A 19748-nucleotide genomic window follows, 5' to 3' on the forward strand; every position below is an offset into this window, starting at 1 on the left:
GACAACAAGACCTCGTCCAGCGCCAGCCTTCTCCATCAATCCCCCCATCACCCCCATCAATCCCCCCGTCACCCCCATCAATCCCCCCGTCACCCCCATCCATCAACCTCCCCATCATGCTGCAGATCCGACGGCTGGTGGCAGCCGAGGGGGCTGGAGGGACACGGCTCCGGGCAGATGTGAACGGGGACGGAGGCAGGACCATCTCTGCAAACACTATGGCACTGCCTGTGCCAGCTGGTGGGTCCGTCCCCTTGCGGGCAAAACGCTGCCCACGGGCAGGACGCCCCGGCGTGTCATGACATGAAGCAAAGCAAACAGGAGCAGCAGGGAAGGATTCAGGGTGCTCCCTGTCCTGAGGGAGGCAAGGACCCACCTTCATGCACCGTGATGGGCTGGGGTGAAGGTGGAGACCTGGCAGGCCCCCATCAGCATGAATTCATCCTCCACGCTGGGGAGAAAACCTCTTAACACATCCCAAAGCGTGGCGAAATCCTCAGTGATTTGGGATGAAGCAGGGAAGAGAGCTCCCATGTTTTCTTCACCATCGTCACCATCAGTGGGCTCCATCCCCCCCATTTGATCCAGCAAGCATGAAAGCTGAGGCCAAATTCAGCAATACCCATCCAGCCCCAAACACACACACGCATCTTAAATACAGCCCTGTCAGGAAACAGGAGATTGGCTTTAAAGAAAAAACCTACAAAAGCGTGACATGAAAACAAGCAGAAATCCCAACACTGCATATCCAGAGGTTCGTTTTATTTGCCGTCATGTTTCCAAGCCCTTGGGACTCCCTGCAAGCGATGTCGCCTTATTATCATTCAATTCAAAATAAAAATGATGCGGCCCCGTCTCTTTGGCAACATTGAAAGTCCCCTGAGATTTTAAGCCGTGAGCAGATGAAGTCCCCGTGTCCGTGTCTGTGCAGGAAGGGCTCACAAACATCACGGAGAACCGACAGCACGGCTGGTGTTAGCTCTCCACCCTGCCAAATTCACCTCTGCTGGCATCTGGCAGCACCGAAAGCCCTCGGGAAGTACCAGCCCTGGCACCCTGCCTGGGGCAAGCCCGGCTCCTGCCTTCTCTGCGGGGAAGGTCCAGGGTGGGCGAGGGCGAGCAGAGGATGCTGCGCTGAAGAAGAGAGTCCTCAAAGCTGCTGGCATCAGGGCACCCTGATGCGGCACCCCAGCATGGCACCCTGGCACGGCAGGTGCCAAAGCCACCGACCCGAAGCAGGGCACCCAGTGCTGGGGTCTGAGCCCTGGGACAACCATCAGCAAAGCAGCAGCCCACCCGTGTACAACCCCAGCATGGTGAAAATCCCCAAATCTCTCAAATCAAAGGACATTTTAAGAAAGCTGAGCCCTGGTCAGCACCGACTGCTGGCATTTGCTGCCCCTGAATTCAAGCCTTGGGGACCCGACGCTCCCCCACCGGCGGTGGGAGGTGATGGCCCTTTGCAGACGTGACCGGTGACTCCGTGCACAGGAGCCAGCGGCGTTTCCAGGTGGGGAGCCTGGTTTGGGAAAGGAATGAGGACTATGCAGCCGAGCTGTCCTCGTGAGCCTGCATGCACGGACATGTCTGTCTGTCCTGCTCACCCTCTCCTTTTCCCCTCCTCCCCCAGTAATTTTTCAACCCAGTTCATCCAACTGTGGCAGAGGGGCACGGGACTCAAAAATACCTTGATCCCATCTCTTGCAGAGACAAAGCAGAGCACAGACGCTTTCTCTGCACGCAAAAAGGGCTGCCAGGTGAGCACAACCCTTATTAGACACTGGAGAACCCACTCAGCTATCCCAAACCCATCAGAAAGCCAAGCTGCAATGCTCCTGCTGCCCTCGAGCTGCACAGCACTGTCCCACAGCGACAGGGTCAGCTGTACCCCCCCCCCTCCCTTCCCCCCGAAGAGGCTCCTACACCAAAACCCTCTGCTTTCTCCCCCAAAAAATCCCACGGTGTTGGTATCTCCAGCTGGTGCCTCACCGGAGAGCTGGGACGTGAAGGCAGCCCAGCAAAGCACCCGCAGGGGATGGGATCGTCCTCCAGCCGCCGACCCTCCATCCCTGGGGCAAGGGAGGGGAGGGAGGCAGGGGAGGGGGCTCTGCGCACACAGCGGGGACAAAGCTCAACACGGAGCCGTATTTTTGTCTAAATGTCTCTTTTCTTTTTGTTTTAACCAGAAAACAGCCTAAAATTACCCGAGCCCCAAACCAAGCAATGGTGAGGCGCTTCTCTGCCAGACCGCGGGAAAACGACAGCTAAAGTATCAACAAACCCCAGTCCCGGTTTGAAAGAAACGCGTAACGATATTCTGACGGTTTGCAGAAATGGGTGTGTTTGCAGTCTCCATGGCTTATACCTATTTTTTGTGGTTTTTTTTTTTTTTAAAAAAAAAAATATTGTCTCCCAAAGCTTCGAGTCCACCTGGCCGCTGCAGAGCTGCCTGGGCTGACGGCTGCCCCGGCCCGGCTGCATCCCTGCTGCGCCGGGGCACCGCTCCACCGACCCACGGCTCCAGCCGCCCACGCAGCCCCGACCTGCCGGTCCCTGCCGAACCGTCCCCGGACAGGAATCCAGAGTCAAATAAAGAGGGATCCGGGCAGCGGCGAGTGAGGTGGGGTTCAGCCCCCCCGACCCCGGTTCGTCCCGGCACGCTCAGAAGAGGACCTGCCCACCATTTGCATCCCAGCAGCCCATCCAGGGCAGTTGGGTGGCCCATTTGCCAGTGGCCACCACTTGCAGCTTCGCCCGGTCAAATTGCCAGTACTGGTCATCCCGAAAGAAGTAGACGAAGCCGTCGCGGTGGGTGAGGGCACCCGTCGTGCCGGGGGGCAAACCCTCCCAGTCCCGCAGGCTGCGGGGGTAGTAGGGCTCCACGCCGAGGGTCTCCTCGCTCACCACGAAGTATTTGGGTCCTTTGAAGAGGACCAGGCGCCGGAGCTGCTGGAAGTAGAGCGCGGTGTCGGGGTGTCGCGGGAGGCCGCGGGCGCTGCATTTCTGGGGGAAACCTGCCTCCAGGGTGGAGCCCGTGTAGCGCCAGCATCGGCCACCTGGGAAGAGCCGGGGAGAGGGGTTAGAGCCCACCTCAACGGGGTCCATCGCAGGACCAGCTCCAGGAGATGTGGAAGGACTCGGCCACAGGGCCAGCCTTGCAGCCCAAGACATGCGTCCGTGACACCCGTCCCGCTGGTGACCCAACTGGCACCACCACAGGGACCAGGGTGGGGGGGAAACTGAGGCACAGTAGCTCAGGGGCTCAAAGGCACAGAAAGGGACCGCCAGGGACAGAGCAAGGCCACCATGCCATCCACTAACCCACGCTGCTTTCTTGCAAACCTCCCTTCTGTTCCTGCACAGCGAGCGGGACAGATGGACCCAGACCCCTCCAGGGCCGGGACAACCGAGACCAGGACTGCAGCAGCAGGAATTGCAGTCGGGGCCGAGCGCTCGGCCGTCCCCGCAGAGCCGCGTCACCGCAGAGCCCTGTCCCCACAAAGCAGGCAGACAAAAGCCCCTTTCTGCTCGCAAGCCGCGGCCTGACCCAGCCCCGGGGAGGGAGGGAGCAGCCAAGGGCTGGGGAGGGAGAGGGGCTTTTGGCTCTCACCCAGCCACAGCAACAAAGCCCCCTTTCTGATGAACCGGCGACTGGTTTCCATTAAAAGTTGGGGCTGACCCTGGCAGCCAGGCTGCCTGGTTTGACCTTCCTCTACCCGTCTGGCTGCGGCGTGCTGCTGAGCAGCTTGCGGATGGCATTTCAGCTCCCCGTAGCAGCTCAGCCCCTGGCACGGTGCAGGGAACCACGTGCACCATGAAAACGCCGCGCTCATCTCAGTTCTCCTGCAGCCACACATCTTCGGGGAGCGTTTTCTCCCAGGGACCCCAAAGGGTTTGATGCATCTGGTTTTATTTTCAAACACACGCTGCTCTCCTGAATGCGTTAAAGGGGAAACTGAGGCACGAAGGGGTGATGCGGGCTGCCGGGGCAATACGCCCATATGGTTAATCCATGGTAGGCACCGAGCCCACGGCTCCTGTGGGTTTTTGCGGGACCCAGCGATGCCCCAGCTGGGAGGGGAGAGGGGACATGGGCAGGAGAAGGTGCTCCAGCCAGAGCCGGACAGCCAGAGCAGCAGGCAGGAGCGGTGGCAGCCCCGAGGGGAGTTCTCCTCACGTACCTTTGAAGAAGTAAAACTTGCCGCTGAGCTGGGACCAGGCGCAGGCGTCGATGCCGGCGGGGAGGCCGGGCCAGCGCGTCTGCAGGGGCTGCGGGTCGCTGGCATTGCCACTCGCTGGCACCACCCAGTAGTGGCTGCCCTTGAAGATGTAGAGGTTGTCATCTGCATCTGTGGGGCAGAGGGAGGAGTGAGGGGATTGCAGCCCACCTTGGATGAGAAGCCTCATCCCACCTCCCAGTCGCCGCTCCCCGGTTCCCCTCTCCTCCTCGCAGTGCTTTGGGGATGCTTGGGATTTGGAGACCCCCTTCTGCCTTTCCAGCCACCCCCTCAGCTTTCATAATTCATTGCCTCCACTCCAGCCCGGAGAAGATAAAAGCTGCCCACAGCTCTCTTTCAAGGCTCGTCTTTCATGGTTCAGCTCCTACAGCAAATAAGCCTCGCCACGGCCCAAGTTTTAGGATGTTTTCCCCTCTCCCAATACACCAAGCCATCGCTGTGTCCTCAAGATGCTCCACTCTGCAGCAGCGACGTGCATCGGTGATGCCACCAGCCCCAGGAGCACGTATGGGGCTGTGGACCAGCCAAACCCACCTTTCCCATCGCTGGAGCTTATCAGAGCAGAAACAGGCTGCTGCAGCGCTGGGGCGAGGTGTAGGGGTGCATGTTTTGGGAGAGGGCTGCACCGACCACCACCCACCAGAGGTTATGGCGTCGAAGAAGGAGTGGCAGTAATAGGCGCTGAGGCTCCTCTGCTGCTGGTCCCCACCGTAAAGGTCCACGCTCCAGTCCTGGAAGTGAGTGAAGACCTTTCCCGGGAGCTGGATGGCCGAGCCTTTGGAGGGCTTCCCTGGGATGGAGCAGAGTCATGGAGAAGGGGCAGGGAAACATCTTTCCCCAGAGCACTGTGTGAGCACAGGGCTGGGGATCCGTCCCAGGGCTCCAAACACTCCTTGTCCCACTGTCTGGTTCCTGTCCCCCTCTATAGGGTGGTGGCAAAGACCCCTTGGTACCCCCAAAACACAGGCACCAGCGTTTCCCTGGTTGCAAACAAGTGGGCAGCAAGTCCAGCCTTCCCTGCCCTGGAGGACCTGGTACCCATCCCACATGTTCTACCAACTGCAAAGGGATGGGGCCCATCCCCACCGTGACCCTTCCATGTAGTCCTCTCCCCTTGCAGAGACCTGCTCCTATCCCTGCTCCTCGCTCACCATCCCAGGGAACAGCCCCGGAGGAATCGAGGGATGCTCGGGGAAGCCAGGCTCACCGTACAAGTTCTGGATGGCCAAGATGTCATCCCAGCTGAGGACAAAATCCTTGCTGAGCTTCTTGTAGTAGGGAGACATCAGGGCGCTCTTGACGGGGGAATGCTCCAACCCCAGCGTGTGGCCGACCTCATGTGCCACCACGACGAAGAGGTTGCGCCCTTTGCCGCTGCGCAGGGACCAGCGCTCGGCGCTGTCGAAGTGGGCTTCTCCGCGCCGGGGGAAGAAGGCGTGAGCCAGGGCACCTCCTGGGGACACGAGAGCCATCAGGGACCGTGGGGCAGGAGAAGACCTCAGCCAGAAGCCGAGGGGTAGGGGGGCACATGCAGCTCTGGTTTGCTTAAATATGCATTGATTTTAGCTCTTTGGGAGGTCTCCTGAGAAAGAACAGCAGCTTCCCACAGCGGGTGCAGCCCAAACCAGTTCTGCCTTCTGCTCCCGAGCACAGGGGGTTTGTCCCACCGCAGGGACCCAAGCCAGGCAAAGGCTCAAGAAGAGAGAAAATCTGAGCGTGTCTGAGAGCGCCGCGCAGAAAGGCTTATCTGGAAGGAATGAGCTCAGGTTTGGAGGGTGCCGTCAGGGTGGGGACGGCTCCTCGAAGGCCATCAGCATGATCCTACTACGAGCATCTCAACCACTTCACTGGCAGCCCCCCCCAGCTGCAGAGTTGGGAGTGAGGACCCCAAATCAGAAAGCAAACTGGTGCAAACTGGGAGGTGTTCTTGGTCAGAGGGACTGCCAGGGCAGAGCCTCACCTCCATCGTCCCCAGCCCATCACCTCCCCAGCCCTCCCCCCTTGCCGGGGAAGAGCCCACGTTGTAAAAGAGAAGCTTACGAGGGGGAAGCGACCAGCACCTGGTCCATCGAAGGCGTTGTTGAGTCCATCGTTGTGGTCCCCATGGAAGAACGTCAGGCGGATGTCAGCCGGGCCGTCCCGCACCTCCCAAAACACCAGCGAGGACACGTTGCTCCAGAGCTCGAAGGCGGCTTTCACGGCCAGGCGCAGCTCGTGCTGCGGCAGGTAGGAGGGCCAGTTCACCACCCGGTAGGTCAGGTGCCGCTTGTACCACCTCCCGCCTGCAAGAGGGGCATGTTCAGCACGACGATGGGGACTTGGACTTGTTCTTCCACCTAGGGACTGCTAGGGTGGAGGAAAGCTTCTCGGTGCTGGGAAAAGCCATGGCTTTCCCAAGCCGAAGCTGGAAGTCAAGCCAGGTGTCCCACCAGCACCTCAGCACCCTGCACCAGCAGCGGGACCCATGAAATCCCTCTGAAGGTGCCACCACTAGATCCCACCCAGAGGTTCCCAAGGCTGGAGCTGCAACCAAACCCTAAGAGAGGGGCCAAAATCTGTTTGAGGAGAGGAGAAGCTGGGGCACCCGGTTTCAACCCCTCCCCTTGCCTTGTCAGGCTTTCCAGGGCCAAATCCAGCACGGGTCCCTGACCTGCAGGTCTCCTGCCTGAAGCCAGCTTCATGCCCAGAAGAAGATGCAGCCTAAGGACTGGCTGTCAGGGAGAGAAAGCAAAGCCACCTCTGAAAACAAGTGGCCCAAAGGCAAAAGGAGTGGGAAGGGCTCCCAGCAGCCCCTTCGGGGCACAATGGGACTGCGGGGATGGAGATGTGGGATTGCAGCCCGGCTGAGGCAGATTTGCCAGGAGGTGGACACCAGCCAGAGGGAAAAAAGAGCCGATCCTCAAGGAGAGAAGCAGTCGGGTTTGAAACCCATCACCAGGAAGGAATGGCAACCGACCACCATGACGCTGATCTCCATCACATGCCCAGAGACCCCATAGATGTCCGGGGCTTCATCCAGCTGGCCGGCGAGCTCGGGAGGGGAGGGAAAGTGCCTGTTTCTATCAGGGGGAGCTGCGGCAGAGCCCCGCGGTCGGTCCCTGCGGTCGGTCCCTGTGGCAGCGCCCTGCCATCGGTCCCTGCGGTCGGTCCCTGCGGTCGGTCCCTGCGGCAGAGCCCTGCGGTGCCTCTGCATCCTCTGCAAGAAGCCTGGATGCTGCAGGGACACCGAAACCGGTGTGTGTGCGTGTGTGGTGCTGGGGAACCCCAGCACCCAAAGCTCCCTTGGTGAGGGGGGGGTCCTCCCTGTCTCCCCTGAACTCCATCCCTGAGTCCCAGCCTTGCCTGGCTTTTTTAGGGGATCTCCTTTCTCCCCCCTGCCTCTGCCCCCCGTACATGTAATGTGGACACGGCAGACACTGAGCCAAGGCAAGGAAGAGGGGCCAGCGTCCCAGTGGTCAGGGCTGTGTTTTTGCTGTTTTTAAGGACAGCCTGACCATTTCTACCTGCAGAAGACGTTGCCTGGAAGCCCAGCCGGGAATATCCCAGTGGGGACAAACCTCTGTTCACCATTCGTTTTAAAAACATAATTTTACCCATCGCCAAGGATCTTACTGCTTCCTTAAAAGCCCTGTCCTTTCAGGGGCGACACAGCCCTGATGCCACCGGGGCAGATGGTGACAATGACAAAGAGGACAAGCCCATGAGATCCCTCTAAGGTCCCCATCCTCCTCCCACCACGCAGGGGTGCAAAGGTTCCCACAGCCGCCGCACAGCATCACAGCCCCCTCCTCCTCCTCCAGCACCCCTCGGCAGCTGCGGGGACCCCAGGGTCCCGCGATTATGCCTGGCTGGGGACATCTGGGACCGGGAGAGAAGTCATGGGGCCGCACTGGGAAAATGCGGGTACCAGAGCCGGTGCCGAGGCGTGGGAGCGGCAACAGACCTCCAGCGACTGCGCCTGCTCCAGATGTGCGGGGAAGCAGGGGGAACGGCGCCGGCAGCACGCCGGGGCTCGCTGTCATGGGTCTGAGCCAAGTCCCTCAGCAAAACTGGCAGACATCCCATCCCGGCTCACCCACCCCAGCCACGGGGACAAGCCCCACCAGCTCTGTTTCCTTCCCTCCTGGTTTCTGAGCAGCCCACGGCAGGGGAGGCTCCGGGCCAGCTGGTCACCCTCCGGGAGCCGATCCAGCTCCCCCTGCTCGTCAGTGCAACAACAACCTCCAACTCAAAGGGCACACGGCTGCGATTTCCAGCGCCCAGCACAAATCCTGCGTGCAGAGGCTAAATACCTGCCCGGATGGCTGCAGCCCTAAGAGGAAGTCCCGGCATTCCGCTCTTCCCTCCACGGAGGCGAAGCATCTCCCAGCGGAGAAGGATGGATGGCACCAATGGGCAGGAGGCTCTGGCCAGAGCATCTCCCACCAGAGAAGGATGGATGGCACCAGTGGGCAGGGCTGGGCAAGGCCAATGTGGCCGGCTCTCGGGAAGAGGAGAGCTGAGTGCCGCACGCAGCCGTTGAGCCCGGGACAATCGCAGGCAGGGAGTTCCACGAGGGGAAATCCAGGACGCCGCTGCCTGACATCCCGTCTGGCCGAGGACCTGCTGGTCAGCAGAGCTCCCGGCCAGCTCCGCTGGCTGGTAAAGCCCAGCAAGGCAGCTAGAAGAAAGTCCTCTTCCCGGCGCCCTCCACTGCAGACCCTGATTTCCAAACCCAGTCCCTTTCCAGAGGCAAACAGGACCTGTCCCCGGATCTTCTCAGAGAGCAGAAAGCCTTGGGCTTCAACTGCAGAGGGGAGGTTTTCTTTAGGGGTGCAGAGAGGGGCAGACGGGCCGGACCCCATCCCGCGCAGGGAGCCAACCTCCACCGCTGGGCTGGGACCGAGCCCTGGAGCAGCGGCAGGGACGGACGCCCTCCCCAGCCCCGCGCCGGGCTAACCCAGCTGGGAGCCAAAGCTCAACCGGGGTTGGCTTTTGCCCACGCGTCGGGGTGCGAGCGTTGCCCGAAGCCGGCGGGATGACGGACACGGCGGCTGCCTGGCAAAGCTCCTGCCGGGAGAGGGGTGGGTAACAAAGCACTTTGCTGGCTCAGCTGCAGCGGCTTCCTGCTTCAAGTAGGATAAACAGCCAACTTAGCACAAAGCCTCCGGCCTTCCTGGCCGGTGCTGCCAGCCGCGCGGGCACCCCCTCCTTCCCCTCCAGCCTGTAGGCACGGATATGGCATCGCTCCCATCCCCGCTGCCAGCGGGAGCTGCTGCCGGCTGCACCCCGGCTTGCAGCCACAGGGGATCTGCCGGCACGAGACCGCCGGAGCAATAACCGGCACCGCACGGAGCCCTTCCCGGCCTGGGCTCGGTGCTGCCGGCTGTCTCTTGCCACCCACCCACAGACTGCGATCCCCAAAAAGGAGCCCCATGAGCCGCAGGGCAGAGGCTCCCTCTGTTCGCCCACCTCTGGCCGCACGTCCCTCCCGGCTCTGCCTCGCTGCCCTCCTGCCCGGGGCACGGCAGCCCCGCCGCCCGGGATGGCGCCTGCAGGGAGGGTGCTTCATGTCAGGGTTTTGGAAGGAAAGGCAGAGGCAGGAGGGGGATGACCGGGCTGTCTCCTGGGGCCGTCCATCGCCAGCCCTGCCAGATGCAGAGACAGCCTGACACGGCACAGAGCCCTTTCTTAATCTCGCCTTCATTTTTCCCATGTCCTCAGCGCAGCTGGTCCCAGCCCTCTTGCTCTCTAGGAATCCAGTTACTCATCCACAAGCCCAAGAGGGGCTCATGAGAGACAAGAGGCCCAATCCTGGACACACAGGAGTAAGAGAGGTTGCTTGGAGCAGAGTTAAACCCCTTAATGTGGGTGAAACAACTCCCCGTGGCCAGGCAGCCCAGCACCAGCAGGTTTTGTGGTTACTGCTGGGTGACTAACACACATTAGAAGTCTCAAAGCTCAGCAGAGCCTGGAGATAACTTCACTGTGTGAAGCCCCTGCCTTCTGGACCATGCCACCATGGCTGTGCCCCGGGGCCACGGTGACCTGATAGCTCCTTGGGAGATGTCCTGGCTCCCTCGACAGCAGTAAAACCACCCCGGGGAGCTGAATTTCCCCGTGAGTGGGAGTTGCATCTCTCTAATCATTGCTAACATCAAGTTATACAGAACAACTAAAAATAAAGAGGTTTAAAAATAAAGTGGTGCAAAGCCCAGGCGGGTCCCGAGACGGACGCTGTGCCGGCGGGGCTGCACCTCCCGGCCACGGCAGCATCTCCAGGAGCCAGGGTGGAAGAGTTGGACTCCCAGCACCCCAGAAACCCAAACCCCACCGGGACCCCCACCGTTGACGCTCACCGTGCTGCGTGGTGCGCCTGCGGCGCCGGGCGGCAGATGCCCGGCGTGCCCAGGCAGCGCGGCTCTCCCCGTCGCCCGTGCCGCACCGCGGCAGAGCCATCTGATGGAGCGTGGGGGCATCCAGGACCCCGCTGAGCGGGAGGTGGGTCACCCGCTGGAAGTCCCTGGAAAAAGAAGGGAGACATCAGCACCTACACCCGGACCCCCCCCCGGGGGTTTCGGTTGTGTTTGTGCCGGGTGTTTGACCTGAGCCAGGGCTTTCACCCAGCGAGCTTCGTGCCCCGCCATCAGGAATGCATCCAGGTGATAAAACAAGAAGAATTTGCCTCTGCAACCACATCTGACCAGTGAGCCATCTCCTAGCAAGGCAAAAGTAGACAGGGCAGCCTAAAAAATGCCTTTCCCAGTTTTTCCCCCCAGTTGTTTGACTTTGCACTTGACTTTCCCCAGGGTCAGGCCAGGGATGCTCCCAGAGCCAATGTGATCTCGATAGGAGAAGTCCAAGCAGGGGCTGTCAGCTCAACCCCTGACATCTCCCAGCCGTCCCCAACCTCGGCCTCGCCGCAGATATTATTGTAAGGGGAGCACCGGGCCATAAAAGGCAAATAAAGCAGCACAGCGAGGCTCCGGGCTGCCAGCAGCCAGCATCCAGCTGCCGGAGCTGGGTACAGACCGGCGTTTCCAAAAAGGACCAGTTGTGCTTTATCATCGGACCGTGCGAGAGAGAACCCCCGGCTGCAAAAAGACCCCCCAAGCACCGGCAGCTCCCACGCAGCCCGAGTTGCTGCATTTCTGCTGCGGTTTTAAATAAAAGGCTCATACCTCACCGCCTCCGTGAACTCGGCGGGGCTGTGCGTGCCGGCCCCCGGCTCGCCGAAGTAGCCGTATTTCTCCAGGAACAGCTGCAAGAAGAGACATGGGAGAGGCGCAGCTCAGAGCACGGGCAGGCGTTTGCACGTGTTGGCTTGGGATGGGGAGAAAAAGAAGGAAATGTGATGGGAAACAGTGCAGCAAACCCGGGGCTGTGCAGAAATGCCCAGTTAATTTTTTTCCTGAGATCTCTGCATCCCAAGCAGCTGCACCTCCTGCGCTCAGCCAGGTTTATGTGTGTCTCCTCCCCATCGTTTCTGATGGCTCTCGGGTTTTTGGCCATGATATGATGGAGGCGTAGGAGGAAACATTGCTATCAACAGATCAAAAAAAACCCTGCTGCCATGTTATCCGCAGCCGGAGGCTACCAAACCCACAGCTCTAATCACCTCGGCTCAAAGCAACGATTAAAATAAAGGCTAAAGTGCCACAGACATGAGCAGGGTGGGGTGAGATGGGGTCACGCTGCAGCCTCCCCCCCCATCCCCACGCAGGATGTGCTGCTGCAAAGCGGAGACACTCCGGGGGCAACCTGCCCTGCCAAACCATTCTTCTTCTTATCGGCCATTTACATGGACGGAGATTGTCGCTCTGAACTTGCTCCAACATATAAATTGCACGTTAAAGAAAATAAACGGCTTCCCTCTGCCCAGCCTGCGCCCCCAGCTTTCGGAGAAGTTAATAGCCACGGTCGCAGGAATGCTCCACACCCGCCTTCCGCGCCGCCGGGGATGTCTGCAGGAGACAAACAAGCCACCCAGCATCCTGTTAGTGCAACAGAATCGGAATTAAAGTAATGAGGAATAAAAAGTGAAAGTGCTTCGTTTCCCGCATCCCAAAGGAGAGGTGGGCTGAGCACCAGGACCGCTACGGATTGCCCCGGGACAGCACGGCTGCTGCCCGCTGCAGAACCTTGTGCTTTTAAAGCCTCTTCCCTCCCTGCTCATCTGGGGGGTTATTGATGGGCGAGAGGGCAGGGAGAAGAAGGGGGTTGGTGTTAACCTGTACCCCATGCTACTCCTGACCGTCCACCGCCATCGGGCGATTCAATCCCCGCCCCGTGCCCCCGCGGAGGCGGCAGCATCCCTCCTGGGCGCGGGCAGCACCGAGCCGGCTGCGCTTTGCCGGTCGCCTGATGGGGAGCGGGATGATTTCTGGATATGGCAGCCCCAGGACGTGCCAGGACCTCTCCCTCTCCTCCTCCTGCCCAAACCCTCCGCTTGCCATTAACAGTCATCGTCACGTCATCCCCAAACACGTCATCCTCTGCGCCCACCACCTCCCCGCGGGCAGGGCAGGCACCTTCCACGAGCTCTCTGCCTGCTGCTCACCCCTGCGGAAGCCCTCCCTACCTCCTTCCCCAACCTCACCTCCTCCAGCCGCCAAACTGATCTCCTCCTTTACACCCCTTCCACATGGAGGATCCCCCTCCAGCTGCAGCGCGGCAAGGACCGGCACGGCTTCTTGCCAGGACATGCTCTTCATCCAGCTCCAGCCAAAAAATTTGGCCCCGTTTCCCACCGAACACATTTACCAGCTGCCTACCTCGGCTGGAGGTAGCAGCATCCTGGAGCAGCATCAGGCTGCAGCAGTAAAAGCCCGAGCGTGGCCGGAGTCACCCGGCGCACCCGGTCCCCGTGAGTCAGAATAAATCAGGTGTGAGTAAGAGCCACGCCGGCCCGAGAGAGCATCGGTTTGTTCGCCGGGCAAAGGCACATCATCTCTGCCCGGGGAGGGACCGTGTAGCCTGGACGTGCCACCTCCCCAGCCTACGGGGATAACTCCCCCCTTTACGTGGGTACCAGGAGGCAAAATACAGCAGCGACTCGGGGTGCTCACGCGGGGGAGGAGGATACGGGGGAGCCTCACGAGGACGGGGCGGCAGGGAGGTTTGGTAGCCCTGAGAGAGTAGTCTGGAGAGGAGAAGGTATCTGGCCATCTTTCTCAGTTGTTCTGGTTTTATAATGTTCTCCTCCAGAATTAGAATATCGTCGGCTACGTATATGGACGCGGGGTGATAATCCCCAGCAGATAAACGTGAGCCACAAAGCACCAGACAGAAAATCCTGGGTTTCAAAAGCATGGCACAGTCTAAATCTTTTCTACCGCACTTTTGCTTTCACTTAGTGTCTAAAACATAACAACTGGAAGCTGTTTCCTCTCCTGTAACCTAACACAATCCCATTCTTACAGCATGAAAATGTTTTTTCCCCACCATGATCTCACGAATGTTTGAAACCCCATCTGGACAAGTCAGGGTGCACGGCAAAAAAGCAACGGCCATCACAGCAGCTGCTCTTGAACAGCACCAAAATGTACACAGGCCACCGGCTTTATTATTCCTGCCCAGATCTCCTTGAGCTTTGAAAGCCCAACCGAAGCCGCCCTTTCCCTGTAGTTTCTGACCTGTGTCACGCTGAGGTTCCCGCACATAGGCACCAGCTCTCGGGCTGCAAAACCACCAGCAGGAATTTTATGACATTTTCTAGACGCGGTTACGGTGAGCTCCGGGCTATGTTAGTCCTGGAAACACAGAGCTACGGGAGAAGGATGTGCTGATCCTCCACTGTGCGAGGTATTTATTAGACAGCCGAGCATATCAAGTCCCCTGGACCAGGGACTTTTCAGGGTGACAGGGGAACCCAAGAGCCCCGTGCCACTGCGTCCTGTGCCCGAACCCAGGCTCAGGACCCCCTTCCAGCACCACCTGTGCCCTGCACAGCCCCAGAGACCAGCCAGGCTCTGGAAGAGCTCGGTGGAAGCTGGCACCAGCTTGTTAAACCTCTCCAGAGGCTGCAATGCAAAGCCTGGCTGTGCTGGGAAAACCCCCTCCTTCTTGCCCTAGATGGGGAAATGCTCTTTTCCATACAATGGGAAAAGAAAAACAGCAGGAAACCAACGGCTGAACAACATTAATATGAAATATGCCCGGCTCCCCCTCCACACGAGGGAGGGAGAAGAGGAAAGGTCCGGCCGCCCGGGAGCCAGCACCGGGGCAGAAAAGCCTTCGGGGCTGCAGCAGGGACAGCGGGAGGATGGTTTGGGGGAGACAGAGGCGCCCTTCCCATCTTCCCATCTCAGGGCTCTGATGGGGAGCTGGTTCCAACCCTGGAAATCACCTCTGCTGAGAGCTAAAGGCAAGGAAACACCTTGCCCTCGACCGCAGGCATCCCAGGTGGAAGACGGCCAACAGCAAATACAATTAGACCTCCCTCCCTGGAAACTGGGATTACAAGAGTGCAGAGAGAGCAGGCTCCAGTCCTGCCTGCCCTCCCCTCCAGACACTCAGCTTCTGGCACCTTTCCACCAGTTAAGTATCAGAGAAGCTTCATGTTGGGCTCCCATTGACCGTGGTCTCTTCTGCTCTGCCTGGACACAAACCCCATCTCTCCCCTCCATCCCCCGGCAGCGGAGGGAAGCAATGCCATCCTGCCGAAGGGCGGGCAGGCGTTTCGTGCCACGGTTACAGAGGATGCTGGCCGCAAGCTGCACCTCCAAGGTCTTTTGTTTTTAAGCAGGAGACAACAGCAGCCCCGGCGAGGCAGCCCAGGCGGGTCCTCAGCCCCGGCACTCAGCAGCCCCAGGCTCCAACCTGCATCATTTCACCACCGAGATGGACACGGGGGAAGCTGCAGCTCCCGCTTTCCAGCCTCAGTTTCCCCCTGCAGCACAGACACAAGGAGAGCGGATCCCAGGGAGAAGCCTCGGCCACAGAAGGAGCGGCAGCTCCTCCCGCCCGTCGGGTTGCTGCCTGCCGGAGCGCTGCCTGCGGAAGATGTCAAGACATTTAAAAACGTTCATTTCTTTCCGCTCTCCCAAGCCACATTCCTGCCTGCAGTCGCAAACCCTTAGGCAGAGTCCTTGTGTCTCCTTTGTTTAAGTGTGTGTATAAGTGTCTATATAAATATTATATATATAGACACACAAGAAGGGAGATTAGCAAGTACAGAGCTTGATTGTCCTCCCACTGAAAAGACAGCGAATCGTCAGCTAATTCTGTATGTTAATGACGGAGGCTGATTAAAACCCCAAGCCCCATCTCATTGCTGTGATGCTCCCTCGTTGTGCCTAATCCGGTCCTGGAGGAATCTCCTCTCCCACCTACCCCTCCTGAAAAAAACTACTTTAGCAGCAAATTATCTACTTGCCACTGAAGACCCGGAGCTGGGAAATACTGTGCCCAGCGTCTTTTAAACTCCTTCAGTTTTCACACTTTATCTTGAGCTGAGAAGCAGGCCAGGACTGCAGCAGGTCTAACTAAAACCCCTCCTGGTTTCAGTAACCCAGATCTTTGGGATGCTGAACCGGAGCTAGCTCCCTGCCTCCCCGTCTGCCTGGACAGGAGGGATGCACGGGACAGGAACAATAAATACCGCATCGCTTAAAAGGAAATAAAGGCCATGAAAGGCACTGGGCTTGGTGTTACCTGCCTGCGGGGCTGGCAGATCACTCTGCTTGCTTGTGCGTTAAATGCAGGAATATCTCATCAGCAATTACTGCAATTCACCCCTGCATTTGAAACCAGCTCGCAGCTTTGCCCCAGCACCCGAGGCACCCACGCTCTGGGTAGCGCCGGGCTGCAGCACCCAGCCATGGCTCCGGCAGCACCAAAGCTATCCGAATGCGACCCAAAGCACTCGGGGAAAACAGGGGAAAACTCTGGGCTTGGCCAAACCTTCCCCTGCAAATACCAGAGCAGCTGACAAACCAGTTTGGTCACGCAGACTGGTTGTGCTTTCATGTCTAAGGAGAGAAAGAAAACAAGACGCTTGGTCTTCGCCCTCCATCGGGATGGGAGCGGGGGGAAGGCGAGGTGCCCGCTCCCAGCAGCCGCCGGCCTCTTGCCTGACGGGCGTTATTCGCCGTAACAAGTGGGGATTGTTCGGGGGGGAAAGCCAGGAAGAAAGCGGGGCTGTTCACGCTGCGGTGACTCACGGGGCTGTTAATCACACCGGGGGACCGTTGGCTGCCTTGGAACCGCTTGCCACATCCCTGTTATCGGCAGCCACTCAGAGCCATGATCTCATGGGTTTTCGACGCTCTCCCCAGCCACGCAGAGCCCCGCAGTGCCTCGCAGGGGTGACGGCACCTGAGGAATTCCTCCTCCTCTCTGCCTCTCCTTGCATTGCCCTGCTGAGGCTGAACAGCAGGAATTTTTCCCAGAAAGGTTTTCTTCCCCTTATTTCAATCAGAGGGAAAATGCGGGGGTGCCCCTTTCAGCGGGAGCACCCCGGGGGTCCCAACCAAGTCCCACCCCAGCCGAGTCCCACCACGTGCTGGCTGGTACCAGAGACCCTCGCCGCAGCGAGGCTGCGCTCAGCATCCAGCATCCCAACTGCTCCGTAAAGGAGCTCATCCGGACACTGGAGCGTTTCTCAGCACAATACAGCTCAGAGCCTATGCTAAATGCGAGCCCGAGGGGGAAAAGTCAGAGGCCAAATGCCACTGCAAGAGAGGGAGAGGAAGGGCAGGATGGAAAAAAAAAAGTTTAAAAAAAATCCCAAATGAGAAAGTCGCGGTCCCTTAGTCTTGCTCTCCATTTCCATTCCCCGCTTTTCTCAAATTTCTAACCGATTTTTTCTTCCCATCGCAACAGACCTGTAGCTTCTCACGCAAACCGCTACAGGGGCTTTATTGTCCTTTGTCCTTGGCACCAACAGCACTCGGCCACGCTCTTCACTCCCAACCCGGGGTGAGGTCTCCTGTGCCATGTATTTTACACAATTCCCGCAGGATCAGGGAGGCTCGGGCATTGCCACACACCCAGCTGCTGTCCTGAGCACAACCCAGCCAGGAACCAGGTCTGCCAAACTCCGTGCTACCTAGCATGGGACCTTCTCCTATCTGGAGCCTGCAGATAAGAAGATGATTTAACATACAAATGTTTCACATTAAATTTCCAAACTTTCCTTCTGCTTTTTTTTTTTTTTTGGAGCTGCAATTGATATACAAATGCAGTGAAAACAAGGGCACAAGCCAGGAAAATAACACAATTGGACATTTTCTCAGAGTTTTGCATCTAAGTTTACACAACCCATTGTTGCTAACTTTGGCTATTTTAAAAGCCATAAAAAAAGCTTTAGAAGCAAAGCCTGGCAGTGGTCTGAAAGCCACAAGTAACTAGAATTACTTGATGTTATGTGAGAATTTCAGCTTCCTCTTAAAAGCAAAATTAACTGCTCAGTTTATTTAGACAAGCTTTCTTACCCCAGCCTCTATACATTTCCATTGTGTATATTGTCCCAAAGTCCCTGGCCAGCGCGGCACATCGCACTGGGGAAACTGAGGCAGGGAGAAAGGAAAGTCGCTTGCCCAGCACCCCTCACCTGGGATCTGCCACGATCCCGGGACCTGCTCTGAGGCTTCAAGGGAAAAGTTCTCAGAAGTCACTAGGTTGGAATCAAAAGGCAGATTGGACCTTTTAGAGCTCTCACACCCAATGAGTTGGTTTTCTTTTTAAAGTTAATTTTAAATTATTGATTTTCTGAGTGTTAAGAACTTTGCAGATCTGTTTTTCTCCAGGTGGCATGAGGGGCCGGGCTGAGGTTTGTGCACACTGGGACAAGCACACGTATAAATCACCTCTTCGAAACAGCATCTCCCAGCATAAGAAGCCTGCATGTTAAAACAAGCTTCTGAGCATTTATGTGCACTTTTCATCTTAGAGCGTGTGAAAAATCCCAATTAATCCACCAGGACTTGCTGGGGGTTTTAAAATCAAGCATCGGTGCAAATGTACACTGGATCGATGTCTAAACAAGAAAAAAATCCCCAACGTTAACCTCTATTCACCAGCCAAATCTCATACCTCGTCCTCCCAAAACAAACAGGAACGGATGGCGGCACGGTGTGACAATGATAGGGGGACAAACAGAAGAAATCCAAACAGGGGCGATGGGGACAGCCCTGGTGAGAGGCAGGGCAGGGGAAAGGCTGGCTTTTGTCCCATCCTGATTTGCGGGCGATGGGAAGGTTTCCTCGTGCAAGACTTTTATAGTTGTCAGAGCTATATGGGGAGGTGGCAGGTTGCAGATGTACAGATACGATGTACACGCCACCGTATACAGCATGCATGGGCACACACCTCCGGCATGCGTGGGCACACACCTCTGGCGCTCCAAGCTCAAATGTATAGCACAAGCACATCTCCAGCAGGCACGGCTGTACGCCTGTGCCGTGCACACACACCCCGCCGGTATGGACGCACCACCAGCGCACACGGGTGCAAAGCTGTGGCTGGCACGCAGGGCTCACCCTCGCCATCCCCGGGCGCACGCCTGTGTCGTGCACACACATCGTGGCACGCAGCTAGAGCGTGGATGCACACGTGTCGGGCACTCATGGGCATGCACCTATGGTGTGAACATACCTTGGGCACGCATGCACCTATGGCATAGGCGCACCTATGGCACGTGCACACTTATGATGTGGGCACACCCAGGGCACGCACACACCTATGGCACAGGCACAGCCAGGGCATGCACACACCTATGGTATAGGCACACCTATGGCACATGCACACACCTATGGCACGGGCACACCCAGGGCATGCACACAGCTATAGCATAGGCACACCTATGGCACGGGCACACCCGTGCACACTCACCCCTCAACAGCTCCCGGCCGCCCCCCCCAGCCCCCGCCCGGCCCGGCCCCCCCGTGCCCCGGTGCCGGTCCTACCTCCGCCTCCCGCCGCTGGCCAGCGGCCGGTCCGGGCTGCGCCGCCGCCAGCAGCCCCAGCGCCAGGGCGGCCCGCAGCGCCCCGCCCGCCCGCGCTCCCATGCCCGCTCCGCTCCGCACCGGGCGCCGCGGCCCCGGCTCGCCTCTCCCCGCCCCGGCCCCGGGGGCGGCCCGGGCCCGCCCCAGCCCCGGCCGAGGGCTGGGCTCCGCCGGCGGCACCCCAGCGGCGGGTGCTCCCCCCGCACGGAGAGCTCCCACCGCCCGCACGCTGCCCCGTGCTGCCGCAGCCCCAGCGCCTCCCTCCCCGGCTCGCCCGGGGGGAACCATCCCCTGTGCATTCTCCATCCCCGCCGGGATCTTCAGCCCACCGCAGCCCCGTCTCCAGCCGCGGGGAAAGGCTGGCAGAGATCCCCACGGACTCACCCTGCGCCGGCTCGCTCCAACGTGGCGCCGAGGATGGATCCTTCTCGGTCTCCCCTGCGCAGCCCCTCGGCTCCGCTCCCGGGCCTGCTGGGGATCACTGACTCACCCCATCTATCGCAGAGCAGGGCAGGCATGGTGGCCGTGTCAGGATGCGCTCCGTTGCGGGTGCCATCTCTCCGGGCTGGATGGGGAGCGGAGC

At 59.1% G+C, this 19748-nt stretch overlaps 1 protein-coding gene across 1 annotated transcript; it reads right to left on the bottom strand.

Annotated features, from left to right (window-relative positions):
- Nucleotides 1-752: 752 nt before the first annotated feature.
- Nucleotides 753-19228, bottom strand: MMP28 (matrix metallopeptidase 28). The gene is made up of 8 exons (XM_075168867.1): nucleotides 19127-19228; nucleotides 11399-11478; nucleotides 10577-10740; nucleotides 6299-6520; nucleotides 5446-5691; nucleotides 4879-5028; nucleotides 4182-4349; nucleotides 753-3056 (listed from the first exon to the last, which is right to left on the bottom strand). Exons 1-8 carry the CDS (start codon nucleotides 19226-19228, stop codon nucleotides 2662-2664), a joined length of 1527 nt encoding a protein of 508 aa, XP_075024968.1. The 3' UTR covers nucleotides 753-2661.
- Between the last annotated feature and the right edge of the window lie 520 nt (nucleotides 19229-19748).

Source organism: Calonectris borealis, chromosome 19, assembly GCF_964195595.1.
Source record: "Calonectris borealis chromosome 19, bCalBor7.hap1.2, whole genome shotgun sequence".
NCBI lineage: Eukaryota > Metazoa > Chordata > Aves > Procellariiformes > Procellariidae > Calonectris > Calonectris borealis.

What these genes read in the sequence shown, in the direction of transcription:
- MMP28 (XM_075168867.1), bottom strand. Translation starts at nt 19,228, where the DNA reads ATGGGAGCGCGGGCGGGCGGGGCGCTGCGGGCCGCCCTGGCGCTGGGG. An exon ending in GAGTTCACGGAGGCGGTGAG is followed by an intron (nt 10,741 to 11,398) that starts GTATGAGCCTTT and finishes TTCTTTTTCCAG; the next exon opens with GGACTTCCAGCGGGTGACCC. An exon ending in GGCCATCCAGAACTTGTACG is followed by an intron (nt 5,029 to 5,445) that starts GTGAGCCTGGCT and finishes GCTCCATCCCAG; the next exon opens with GGAAGCCCTCCAAAGGCTCG.